This window comes from Montipora capricornis, chromosome 9, assembly GCF_036669925.1.
Source record: "Montipora capricornis isolate CH-2021 chromosome 9, ASM3666992v2, whole genome shotgun sequence".
Lineage (NCBI taxonomy): Eukaryota > Metazoa > Cnidaria > Anthozoa > Scleractinia > Acroporidae > Montipora > Montipora capricornis.
In genome coordinates this window covers 21,858,819-21,871,318 of record NC_090891.1, presented here as the reverse complement: position 1 = coordinate 21,871,318, position 12,500 = coordinate 21,858,819, and the positions used below count along the sequence as shown (strand labels likewise).

The following is a 12,500-nucleotide window of genomic DNA, read 5'->3' as shown; positions in this document are numbered from 1 at the left end:
GCCTCGTTGGTTATTTGTTACCATCTCATATCCAACGCGCGCTCATGGACTAACAGATAAATATCTGATATATATCCTGATATTATAAAATAAGCTTATTTCAGGTCCTTTTTTGAACAAAGCGTGTTATGAAATTAATTATTGCAGAATATACGTTTTCTATCAAAATCCTTGATGATTGGACGGATGATCTGCAGGACAAGGACAGTGATGCCTTTCGACAGTTGTCGTTCCAGTTGGAGACGGAGGTGGTTTATTGTGGCAATACGTTAGATTACCTAACACCATCTTAAACTTATCATGATTATTTTAAAATGATGTCTTCATAATTTTATGCATGGTAGATAATTTTATACGGGACTGATTGGGAACACTTCACTGTTTATTGAACTCTTCTTGCAGATTAAGAAAAAACTATCTGGGACAAGGGATTTCATCGGCGTGAAAGTTTTATCCTTCAGGTACGTATAGGAACTTTATTTAAAAGGAAAGAAACTTTATGTAAGTGTCTAGTCGTTCTAGCGCTGGATCACTAATTGGGGACACTGTAAACTGAAATTAACAATTAACGATAATCAAGTCAAATGTTGGTTTTTGAGGAGAAGGGAAACCGGAGTACCCGGAGAAAACCTGACGGTGCATGCAGAGTAGAGAACCAACGAACTCAACCCACATATGACGCCAAGTCTGGGGGAGTGAGCCGGAAAAAGACAGCGAAAGAAGAACACGCGTCCCTCATATAACGATGGAAGCGTGTACAGTAAATTCTTTTCGGTCACATTTGACAAGTGTCCCAAAGTCTTTTGAACCGGATCCTGGTGAAAACTGTTGGGACAAGTCCCGCTTTTCCCCTTCCCCCCATTACAATGTTGATTTTTTACGGTATCCGAAATCAAGATCAGTTCAAGTTCAAGTTCAAGTTCATTTTATTCACACTTATTCAACTAGAATACAACAACAAAAAGAGTAAAAAAGAAATAAAGACAGAGCTAGTTATACATTGAATTAAACATAACAAAGAAGAAAGTGTATAGCAGCCAAAGGAGCCAAGCTTTCGAGTTTGCTGCTACCACAGAGCGGTTACAAGTGGGTGGAGGTTATGTAGTGCTTATAGAAACTAGTTATAAAGGTCTGGCTAAGTTAATCACACGTCTAACTGTCAAGTAGAGAGAGTTTGTATTCTTTTTTAACACTGTCAAAGGCTAGGAGAGACACTTAATTTTCATAGGTATTGTAATATCCGGTCCAGCATTCCGACAATTCCAGTATAGTTCAGTTTTGCACATGTGCATACGTATCGTCTTTTGTAGTGCCACGTTGTGAGATGTAGTCGGCAAAGTGATAGCTTATGTTATTAAACGGCATTTAAACAGAGAAGACTCGCGGTTGTTACACTGGCGACGAGGATAAACACGTTGAATTACAAGAGAAATCTAGCAAGCGAAGTCTGAAGCCCAGCGAGAGAGGCAAGCAGGCAAAATACTTCAACGCGTGAATCGATCGATCGACAAAACATGTCTCACACGGAACAAGCAGATGCCGGCGCAGCAGCTCCAGTTCAAGTTATCACGGCAACGAGAAATCTAAAATCTCAACCATTTATCCCAGGAGATGACCCGATAGTAAAAGGGAAAGCGTGGGACGACTGGCTTGAAGAAATCGAACGGGAATTCAGATACTTCAAGATTACGGAACCGCTCGACAAGAAAGATGCACTCATCATTTATGGCGGGAAAGAGATCGCTCGCCTGGAGAAAAGTTTACCAACCCCGATAGATGGCGCTAACGAGTACGACAAGTTGAGAAAGAAGCTAAATGACTACTTCAAACCGAAGAAAAATAAACACCACGCGAGATACGTATTCCTCAAAATGAGACCGACACATGACGAAACAACGAACGCGTACGCTGCACGTTTGAGGGAGAAAGCCAATGACTGCGAATTCGAAGCCAATTGCGATGAACGAATCTTGGAACACCTCATCCAAACAACACAGAATCGATCGCTTATACAAAAAGCCATCAACAAGAAATGGGATTTGACACGGTTTTTAACCGAAGCTGCTCAAATTGAAGACACATCACTTCAAATAAGCGACATGAAAATTCATCAAGACGTGAAGAAACTTGGGCGACGCTTCGAGAAGTGGCATTCACCCAAGGACAAACAAAGCGGTAAAGGAAAGCAACCCTGTGGATACTGCGGACAAACAGGCACACACGAGGAAGGCAAGAACTGTCCAGTGTATGGAAAAAAATGTATGAAATGTCAAAAGTTCAACCACTTCAGTTCAGTGTGTAAGTCCAAAGGCCCGCACAACAGTAAGAAAGGCAACGACCAAAAACGTGATCACAAGCCACCAGAGAATCCAAGGCACAAACGCCGTGTAAAGAGAACCACTGAAGGAGAAGATGCAGACAACTCAACAAGTTCCGATGACGAGTTCTTCTGCCAAGCCGTAAGACACCTAAAGCAAGTGAAGAAAATCAAAACCGATGGCGAAGACAGAACCGTATCAGTGAAGATAGAAGATGTTGATGTAAGAGCTGAGCCTGACAGCGGAGCAGAAGTAAATGTCATGGATGAACACCAATTTAAAGCATTGACAAACCGGTCCAGTGTGAAACTTACACTACAACCGAGCAGAGTAAAGTTAAGCACCTTGCAGAGTGAGCTACCCGTGAAAGGAGAGTTTACAGCCACAATAAGGAACCAGACCTGTGGAGCAGTCGTAAGATTTGTTGTGACCAGAGGAAGAATCAACTCCCCACCCCTCATCAGCAAAAGTACCCTTCAAGAGCTGGGTATGTTACAGATCAGAGCAGATGGTTCTTTCGCCGAGACCAATGACTTGAGAATCCAAGAAGAACCACCAGACGTCAAAAGTGTCAAGCGAGATAAAGATCTCAAACCTGGAATCAAAGAAATGACTGATCAATACAGTGACGTATTTAAGGGTATCGGGAAGATTAGAGACATTAAGAATGGAAAAGAGTTCTATGCAAAGTTTAGCATGAGACCAGAAGCAGTGGCCGTAGCTCAAAGACCGAGACCAGTGGCTTACTACCTGCAAGAGCCATTGAAGCAATGGCTGGGCCAATGTGTAGAAGAGGAGATATTCGAAGAAGTTCCTGAAGGCGAGGCAGTCACATGGTGCTCACCGCTGGTTGTTCAACCAAAGCCGAAGTTCAACACTGTAGACAAGGAGAAACTTGAACCGCACATGATCAGGGCCAGTGTGGACCTCAGGGTACCAAACCAATTCATGGAAAGAAATAGGATCACCCAGGGACCTATTGTTGAAGACTTCATGTACAAATTTCATGATTGCAATGTGTTCTCCAAACTTGACATGCGGCAGGGGTACCACCAACTCCTACTCGATCCAGAGTCCAGAAAAATTGCCACTTTTAGCACCCCGTGGGGGAACATGCGACCAAAACGTCTAATCTTTGGAGCAAAAGCCTCGCAAGATCTCTTTGACGAAGCTATCTACCGAATATTTGGAGACATACCAAGATGCCTCAACCAACGGGATGATATCCTGCTAGGAGGAAGAAACATGGAGGAGCACAACAAGACATTGGAAGCAGTCCTGCAGAGAGCAATGGATTTTGGAATCACATTCAATCCTGACAAGTGCCAGTTTGGAGTCGAGGAGATAGAGTTCTACGGACACAAATTCACGAAAGACGGATTAAAGCCAAACCCAGACAAAATCAGAGCTGTCAAAGAAAGCAGTCTACCAAAATCAAAAGAAGCGGTGCGAAGTTTCCTTGGCATGACGGGATACCTTTCAAAGTTCATCCCAAGATACGCATCACTAACTGCACCATTGCGAAAGCTAACCCACAAAGATACAAAGTTCAAATGGGGAGCAGAAGAGAATGAAGCATTTGAGAACCTGAAAGCAAGCATAACTAGTGAAAGCACAATGGCATACTTCAACCCAGCTAGACCAATCGTTGTGAGAGTGGAAGCCAGTTTCCATGAAGGGCTCTCAGCCGGATTATTCCAAGAGACAGGTTGTGGTCTCCAGCCAGTTCACTTCATTAGTCGTACCATGACCGACACGGAGAAACGGTACAGCCAGACAGAAAAAGACGCCCTGTCAGTACATTGGGCGAAGAACAGGTTCAGCATTTACCTCCTTGGAGCACCGAAATTTAAGATCATCACTGCCCACAAGCCACTGCTCCCACTGTTTAACAAGGCAGCCATGCGACTCCCACCGAGAATTGAAAAATGGGTGATGGGAATGCAAGATGTCGACTTCGAGCTAATCTATGAGCCTGGAAAAGATGACGCAGACCCCCTTGACTTCCTGTCAAGACACCCATTGCCAGAGAAAGGAAAGGATGCTGTAGAGAGAGTAATCAAATATGTCTTGAAAGCCGAGCATGCTGTCGTTGTAGATCAGATCAAGGAAGAAACTTGCAAAGATACCCAACTTCAAAAACTGTCCGCCAGGATACTGACGGGGGACTGGGAACGTTACAAAAAGGACCCAGACATTGCACCATTCTATAGTGTGCAGAATGAATTGTATACAGTGGATGGCCTACTTTTTCGTATGAATCAGATCATCATCCCCAGAAGCCTGCAGAGACAAGTCATTAAGGCTGCACACCACCTCGGACATCTGGGAACGACCAAAACAAAGCAAATGATAAGAGCAAAGTATTGGTTTCCAACCATGAACACCATGATCGAACAGATCATTGGACAGTGTTACGAATGCCAGGTTACCACAAAGCAGCACAGGCAGGAACCCATCAAAGTCACAGACATACCCAAGAAACCGTGGGACGTCATAGCTGTAGACTTCAGTGGACCATACCCTGATGGCCATTATAATCTAGTAGCCATAGACAAGAGAACAAGATATCCTGAAGTCGCGAAGACCCACTCAACAGCTTTTCAACCAACCAAGGAAAAGCTCAAAACAATGTTTGCCACTCATGGCACCCCAAGACAGCTGGAAAGTGACAACGGACCACCGTTTAATTCCAGAGAGTTTGCAGAGTTCGCTAAAACAGAGGGATTCCACCATCATCGAGTCACCCCAGAACATGCACGTGCTAATGGCGAAGCGGAAAGCTTCATGAAACTGCTTAATAAGACAGAGCAGATCACCCACCTTAAAGGCGGGAATAGCAGCATAGCTATTCAAGAAATGCTGACAGGCTACCGCTCAACACCACACCCTGCCACCGGAATAGCACCCTATGAAGCCCTCATGAACAGACAAGTGAGAACCAAATTAGACCATCAAACGAGGGAGAGCAGCGAGAATGCTCGTGACACAGCCATCAATGAGAGGGATGAGAGATACAAAGAGAAGCTCAAACAGAATGCTGAGAACAGGAACACTAAGGCACACAACTTCATTGTAGGAGATCATGTATTGTTGAAGCAAAAGAAGAGGAACAAATGGTCCACAGCATATGAACCAGCTTTCTACACCGTAATCCGAACCGACGGATCAAGCATTGCCGCACGTCGAATCACAGATGGACGGGAAGTGTATCGGGACGCAAACCAATTCAAGATTGCCAATGCTTTGGTCCAAGACAATGCCAGTGAAGAGTGGGACGACCGGGAAGGAGAACCGACCACAGAGGATTGGAGAGAGAAAATCCTGCTCAATGCCAACCCTCAGTCAGTCCAAGAGGAGATTATCTCCAGCACAGAGGAAATGGCCGAAACCAACAGCAGTGTCAAAACGGAACAGAACAAACCAACTGAGTCCTCAGCGGCTGTAGCCAGACCAAGGCGTGATCGGAGGCGACCAGACTATCTGAAAGACTATGTTACCTAGACTGTACTAAGCTTATGCTCACTGGACACAGACATTTATATGCCCTGAACATTTTCTGTTTAAGCGTAGAACATTGGACATTTTGAGACATTGTTTTCTAGTTGCGTTTATTTAAGGAAAAGACCGTCTCTGGAAAAAGGGAGAAATGTAATATCCGGTCCAACATTCCGACAATTCCAGTATAGTTCAGTTTTGCACATGTGCATACGTATCGTCTTTTGTAGTGCCACGTTGTGAGATGTAGTCGGCAAAGTGATAGCTTATGTTATTAAACGGCATTTAAACAGAGAAGACTCGCGGTTGTTACAGGTATTGCTTCCCAGGTCTGTGATGCCACTACGCTAAACCTTGCTAGGCCATAATTAGTTCTAGAAAATGGCCTGTACAGGTTATGATTAGTGGCATAACTGGTCTTATGGACAGCTGAAGCTGGTGGAACTAAAACATAGAGAGCAGGAGGTATATCTTTTTTTCGATATTGTATTTTATGTACTAGAGCGCCAATTTTTCATTTAAAAATATTCTCTAACTTTAAAATTTCTAATAGTCTAAAGTACGGTGTGGGACTTTCTCTTTTGTTTGCAAAAAAGACCTCGCGAATACAGTTGTTTTGACTTATTTTGATTTTATGTAACTTAGTTTGGTATGAGGTACCTCAGCTCATTATTCCAGACGTCAAATACGTCAAATACGGATATATGAGAGTATAGTACAGTTGTTTGAGTGTACTCATAGGCATGTAATGCCTAAGCTTAAATAAAACTCCAATATCTTTTCTTATTTTGTTGTTAATGTGCTGGAACTGAGCATCCCACTTTAGGTGCTCATCAATAAATTATGGATAGCATATTAATTTTGCTGCACGAAATTTTAAGACCTCTCCAAGTTCTTCATTAACAACTGATTGTAATTGTTCGGGGTCTTTTGAAGAATATACATGTTTGTATCATCTGCATGAATCCTAAAAATTAATTTCATCGAGGACCTAGGCAAATCATTAATATACAATAAAAACAGCAGTGGACCTAATTATGTGGAGCCATGCTTGAGGCATGCCACTTGTGATGGTTTTCAGGCTGGATTTTGCATTACCAACTTTGACATATTGTTTACGATCAGTTATATAGTCTAAAAGCCATGCATGGGGAAGTCCTCGGATCCCATATTTATATAGTTTTTCTAAGAGAATATGCTGGTTAATTGTATCGAAGGCCTTGGAAAAGTCTAAAAAGATACCACATGTTATTTGTTGATCGTCAACTGCTGATCGTTTTATTTCTCCACAGTTTCTAGAATGGTATATTCAGTGGAATATCTTTTTCGAAAGCCAAACTGGAAATTAAGGAGTAGACATTCTTTTTCTAGATGGGACACAAGTTGGTCATATACTAGTCTTTCCAGTACTTTACTAAAGGGAGAAATAACTGCTATTGGCCTTTAATTTCCTAACTCAGATACACTGCCACTTTTAAATATTGGGGTTACTTTTGATATTTTAAAGATTTCAGGAAACTTCCCTGCTGATATTGACTCATTATATATTTCAGTGAAGGGTGCAGAGAGCTGTCCACTTGCAAGATTAATAAGTTGGTTAGAAACATTTAGGGATACTTTATATTCTTTTAGTCCAGCAAATAATGTAGATACTTGTGTTTGGGTTACAAGATATAAACTGTTTGATGGCGTAGATTCTGTGTATTTCAAGGGGTCTGTATGATCAGTTTTGGTTTCCTTTGCTAAAGTTGGCCCAATATTTACAAAGAAGTTATTGAATAATTCAGCAATATCCTTTTCTTGTGTAAAAGTCCTGTTATTGTGAATAATTATCGTGGGGAGAGTTTGACCTTTAGTTGTCCTTTTAACAAGAGTACCAATAAGTTTCCAAGTTTGCTTAAGGTTGTATTTCTACTTTTAAAATGGCATACTATAACATTCTGTCTTAATTTTATTCTTAAGGTGTGAAAGAATGGCTGCATAATGCTTATATTCCCCAATTTTTTGTAAGTTCTTGCTTAGGAAATGTGTGCGGTACATTTTCTGTTTCCTTTTTACCGATTTTAGGATACCCTTATTGAGCCATGGCTTATTAAGTTGCTTTTGCTAGCCAACTTCATGGGCGCATGTTTATCAGTAATCTTATTCTGCAGGGTACTCATTGCCTCCTGTGCCTTTTTATTTAGATTCTTTTCTGGGTTGAGGATTTCGTGCCAATTTATCAGTTTGATATCATTTAAGTATAGATAGATATCTTTGGTAAATTTAGAATAGTCTCGAAACTATTATTTATTATCTATTATTCCGTATAGGTTGGGTTCTAACTATGCAGAAAATTGGGAGATGATCTGTTATATCAACTGTCAGAATTCCTGCTGTAAAATTTTGTAAAAAAATTGTAAATGTATGATCAATGAGTGTTGCTGTATGATCAGTAAGCCTGGCAAATCTCCAAAGATGTAAATTTCGTGTCTATTGGGGTTAATTTTTTTAATTATATCATTTATTTTGTTGCGAAACTGTTCTAAATTACAAGTGGGATGCTTGTAAATACAGCCTATTATCATCTTCTTTTTATCTTCACGAACATCAATTTCTGCCCAGCAGGATTCAACTAGTGCTAAATCAAATTTGATGTCAGGTCTAGGTACAGCTTTAAGATCATTAGCTATGTATAAAGCAGCTCCGCCCGCAATTGTTGGCGAGTCCGTGTAAAAAAAATTATAGCCTCTGATATTAACATTAGAAATAGATTTCTCGCCTAGTTTAGTTTCAGTAATTCCAAGTATATCCAGCTTGGAGTCAAGGGAGCTTAATAGTTCTTCAAATACATTTAGGTTTTTAGATAAACTTCTAATATTGCAATGAAGAATTGAAAATGATTTTATATCTAAGTTGTCTAGCATTTTGTTAAAACCACGGACTGAATAATATTCTGAGAAAGGGGCATTTAACATTAGATCTGGGTCGCACTCGTCATTTCTTTTTGGATTTGGGAAGAGATCGTTGAGGTCAAGATCATGGCGCCTATCAGGCCATCGATCGCTCAAATGTTTCAACATTGTCTGGGAGGAAGGGGCGCGCGAAAAAGGCTGCGAAAGAAGAACGATGGACGCGTATACAATAAATTCTCTACTTTTCGGCCAAACTTGAGTAGTGTCTCAAAGTCTTTTGACCCGGATTGTGGGTCACTCCTTTCGTATTGTGTTGCTTTCAAACTGGAAGAGAAAATCTCGGGCTCATAAGACTTATCATGCTGTGTTTATTACTTTAACTTTGAACTTGAACTGGATATCAAACACAACTCAATGAAAGATAACGACAGCGGGCTAAACATAGTCAACAGGAAAAACGAGAGTGGTGCTGAGCAAGAGGCAAGAGTTCATTACCCATGAGTAAGAATCTGGTATCAGGTTTGTCCCCATCAGCGTCAGAAAAGTGTCTATTTGTAAACCACGTTTTGCTGGGAAGATAAACAATGGAATAAATCGGCTCATTCAATGGCCGTGTTTTCACGAGCGGTTTTTCAGGTCGCTTAGCGAGGGGCAACCACAAATGTTTGAAAACATTTCCTTTCCCAACTCGCATAAAGTTAAGCGAGTCGGCAAATTTCAATAGAATTCTCATTACGTTTCAGCCACCAAACCAAGGTTGCTTAATTTGGCAATTAGAGGAGTCGCTTGGACCTATAATCAAATCGGTCTATTGTTTATTTTCCCGCAAAACTTGGTTTAAAAATAGACACTTTGCTGACGCTGATAGGAACTAGACCAAATTTGGGTAAATTTTACTCTTGGGTGATGGACTCTTGCAAGACGTTAATACAGAACTGCCCGAATGTTGGCATTTTGCGTGAGTGACAAGTCTCTGTCATCACGTTGTCACATTTAAAAACGGTGGCACTATGTGTGACTGTTCATCGCGGCTACGGGTAAATGTGTGAACTTTACAAGAAAAGTCGGCTAAACAAACGTCGCACAAAGTGTAGGCTACTTATCGCCTCTTGCTTATTGAAGGGTTGATGAATTTATCAACCCCATATAAGGTGGAAGAATTGTTCTGCTTCCCAAGTGCCTGAACTTTGGGGCTAGACAGATAAAGATATGTTTGTGAGAAACTTTGAATTAAACGTCGGTTTTGAAAGCACTTTAACAACCTATCTCTTGAATTTTAGGAAGGGGAGCATTGTCGCTGAGTTCCAGTTGATATTCAGTTCGAAGGTTCAGCCTAAAGAGGCGTTCGATATGATGAAAGAAACGATAAATGATGGAAATCTCGGAAGTCTCCGTGTTGATCCTGCATCTCTGGAGCAAATATCCGTCGAAACTGAAGGTAATCGTATACTACCCAGAATCAAAATTCTCTTAATCATTTTTGAGGAGAACTCTGATATTAGGTTGTAATTTAGAAACTGGCCTGCGTAGATGGCGGTTTATTTTATCGCGGCGTCATTCCATAGGCAGCCCAAGCTCGCGTCCAAACAGGCAGCCGTTGAGAATTTAAACGCGTTATAAGACTTTGTATGGGAAATAAAATGCCGTCGATTATGAAGCCTAAAAAACGCTCAATTTAACGTTCGTTCAATAAAATGAATAAAATGACTCACCTCTGGTGTATTCTTGTGCCTTTTGGAGCTTATTTTGCCGTTTCGGGAATTCCGTGTTTTCAATGTTCTAAGACGAAGTCAAGGCTGCACACTAAGATTTCGACCGTTGTCAGCTCAGAGGCGGTTTGCGACTCGAAAATCCATCCCAGCCACGATTTTTTCACCCAAAGCTAAAGACCATCATTTGCGAACCTCGGTGAATGTTTCGTCGTCGAAAATCCCCACGCACTTGGCTGGAAATAAGCATTTTCTGCTTCCGATTCCACGATAGCTGATGAAAATAACAGCTGCTGATAACCGAACAGGACACGGAGCTTGGGTCATGGTTACGAGAAGCCGCTGTGGGGATGGGGTAAGTGTTGTACATGAAATGACTGTACCTCATCACGCTCAGATAATATATATATATATATATATAGGTATAATAAAACGACGAAGAAACAAACTCTTGACAGTTCCAGCGTTTAATCGACGTTTCGGCCTTCGGCCTTCTTCAGGATAGTTTAAAAGTTAAAAATTAAAAAAGCTATATACAATGGTTGTGAGTGGCAGAGTTACGGGCTTTTATATAGTACACAAAAAATGGAAATTAAGGTTATGTAACAAAAGAAAAGTCTTAATTACAAGCTAGGCAAAACGAAAAACAATTGATAAAAAGGAACAAACAGACTAATTAGATAAATCGTGTTATTACGTAACAAACCCCCCATTGAGGGCCTCTGAGTGAATGTGCGGGTCAATGTCATAACAAGGTCCTCAGAGAGGGCCCCTAAACAATGTAATAGATTCCCAATCGGAAGCCCCTGAATGAAAAACCAAACACAAACATAACAGAATCCCCCAATAGAGTTTTTGAACAAAGACAACAACGACTAAGTGAAGGCTAACAAAAAAAGGGCAAGATTACAAACTGGAAACATTCAAAGCTAGATGGGAGCCAACGAGGTCCTACAGACAGCAAAAATAACGATGATTACAAATTTGGGCTGAAAAGAATTTACACTACAATAGAGACAAATGCAAATGCAAATGCAAAAATGCAAAAATGCTCACAAATGCAAAAAGCAGTACGTGGGCTCCACTTCAACAGAATTCAAGGTTCGTTTTCGTAACCATAAATCATCAATGCTTAAGAACAGAAGAACATGTGAGCTGGCGGTCCATTATAATTCTTTTGAGCATCAAATTTGTCAAATTAGTTTTATTATTATCGAACAAATTGTAAACCACAAAAATGCCACCCATCTTGAACAACTGCTCCTCACCAGAGAAGCATATTGGACCTCACAACTCTTTTCATTATATCCACACGGTCTTAACAAAAGGCGTGAATTCAAATCCAAAAATCGTATCTGCTACAACAGTTGACTTTGTCTCTATTGTAGTGTAAATTCTTTTCAGCCCAAATTTGTAATCATCGTTATTTTTGCTGTCTGTAGGACCTCGTTGGCTCCCATCTAGCTTTGAATGTTTCCAGTTTGTAATCTTGCCCTTTTTTTGTTAGCCTTCACTTAGTCGTTGTTGTCTTTGTTCAAAAACTCTATTGGGGGATTTTGTTATGTTTGTGTTTGGTTTTTCATTCAGGGGCTTCCGATTGGGAATCTATTACATTGTTTAGGGGCCCTCTCTGAGGACCTTGTTATGACATTGACCCGCACATTCACTCAGAGGCTCTCAATGGGGGATTTGTTACGTAATAACACGATTTATCTAATTAGTCTGTTTGTTCCTTTTTATCAATTGTTTTTTGTTTTGCCTAGCTTGTAATTAAGACTTTTCTTTTGTTACATAACCTTAATTTCCATTTTTTGTGTACTATATAAAAGCCCGTAACTCTGCCACTCACAACCATTGTATATAGCTTATTTAATTTTTAACTTTTAAACTATCCTGAAGAAGGCCGAAGGCCGAAACGTCGATTAAACGCTGGAACTGTCAAGAGTTTGTCTCTTCGTCGTTTTATTATACCTATCTACAGATTTACGGAGAGACACGTATCCTCTGGATCCTCTTACTGGGAGTTCATCGTTGGGTAAACTGCTTTTATTCTCACTATATATATATATATATATATATAT

General features: G+C 40.7%; 1 protein-coding gene and 1 pseudogene across 1 annotated transcript in view; one reads left to right on the top strand and one right to left on the bottom strand.

The window, feature by feature from the left end:
- The window catches only part of LOC138016692 (von Willebrand factor D and EGF domain-containing protein-like), a 135,381-nt gene that overhangs the window by 111,127 nt on the left and 11,754 nt on the right, over positions 1–12,500 (top strand). Inside the window, exons 24-26 of the mRNA XM_068863885.1 lie at positions 148–248; positions 403–461; positions 9,991–10,148. Of these exons, the coding sequence (XP_068719986.1) occupies positions 148–248; positions 403–461; positions 9,991–10,148 (318 nt within the window). The remainder of the gene's footprint in view (positions 1–147; positions 249–402; positions 462–9,990; positions 10,149–12,500) is intronic.
- On the bottom strand, positions 6,820–9,241 carry LOC138016261 (uncharacterized; annotated as a pseudogene).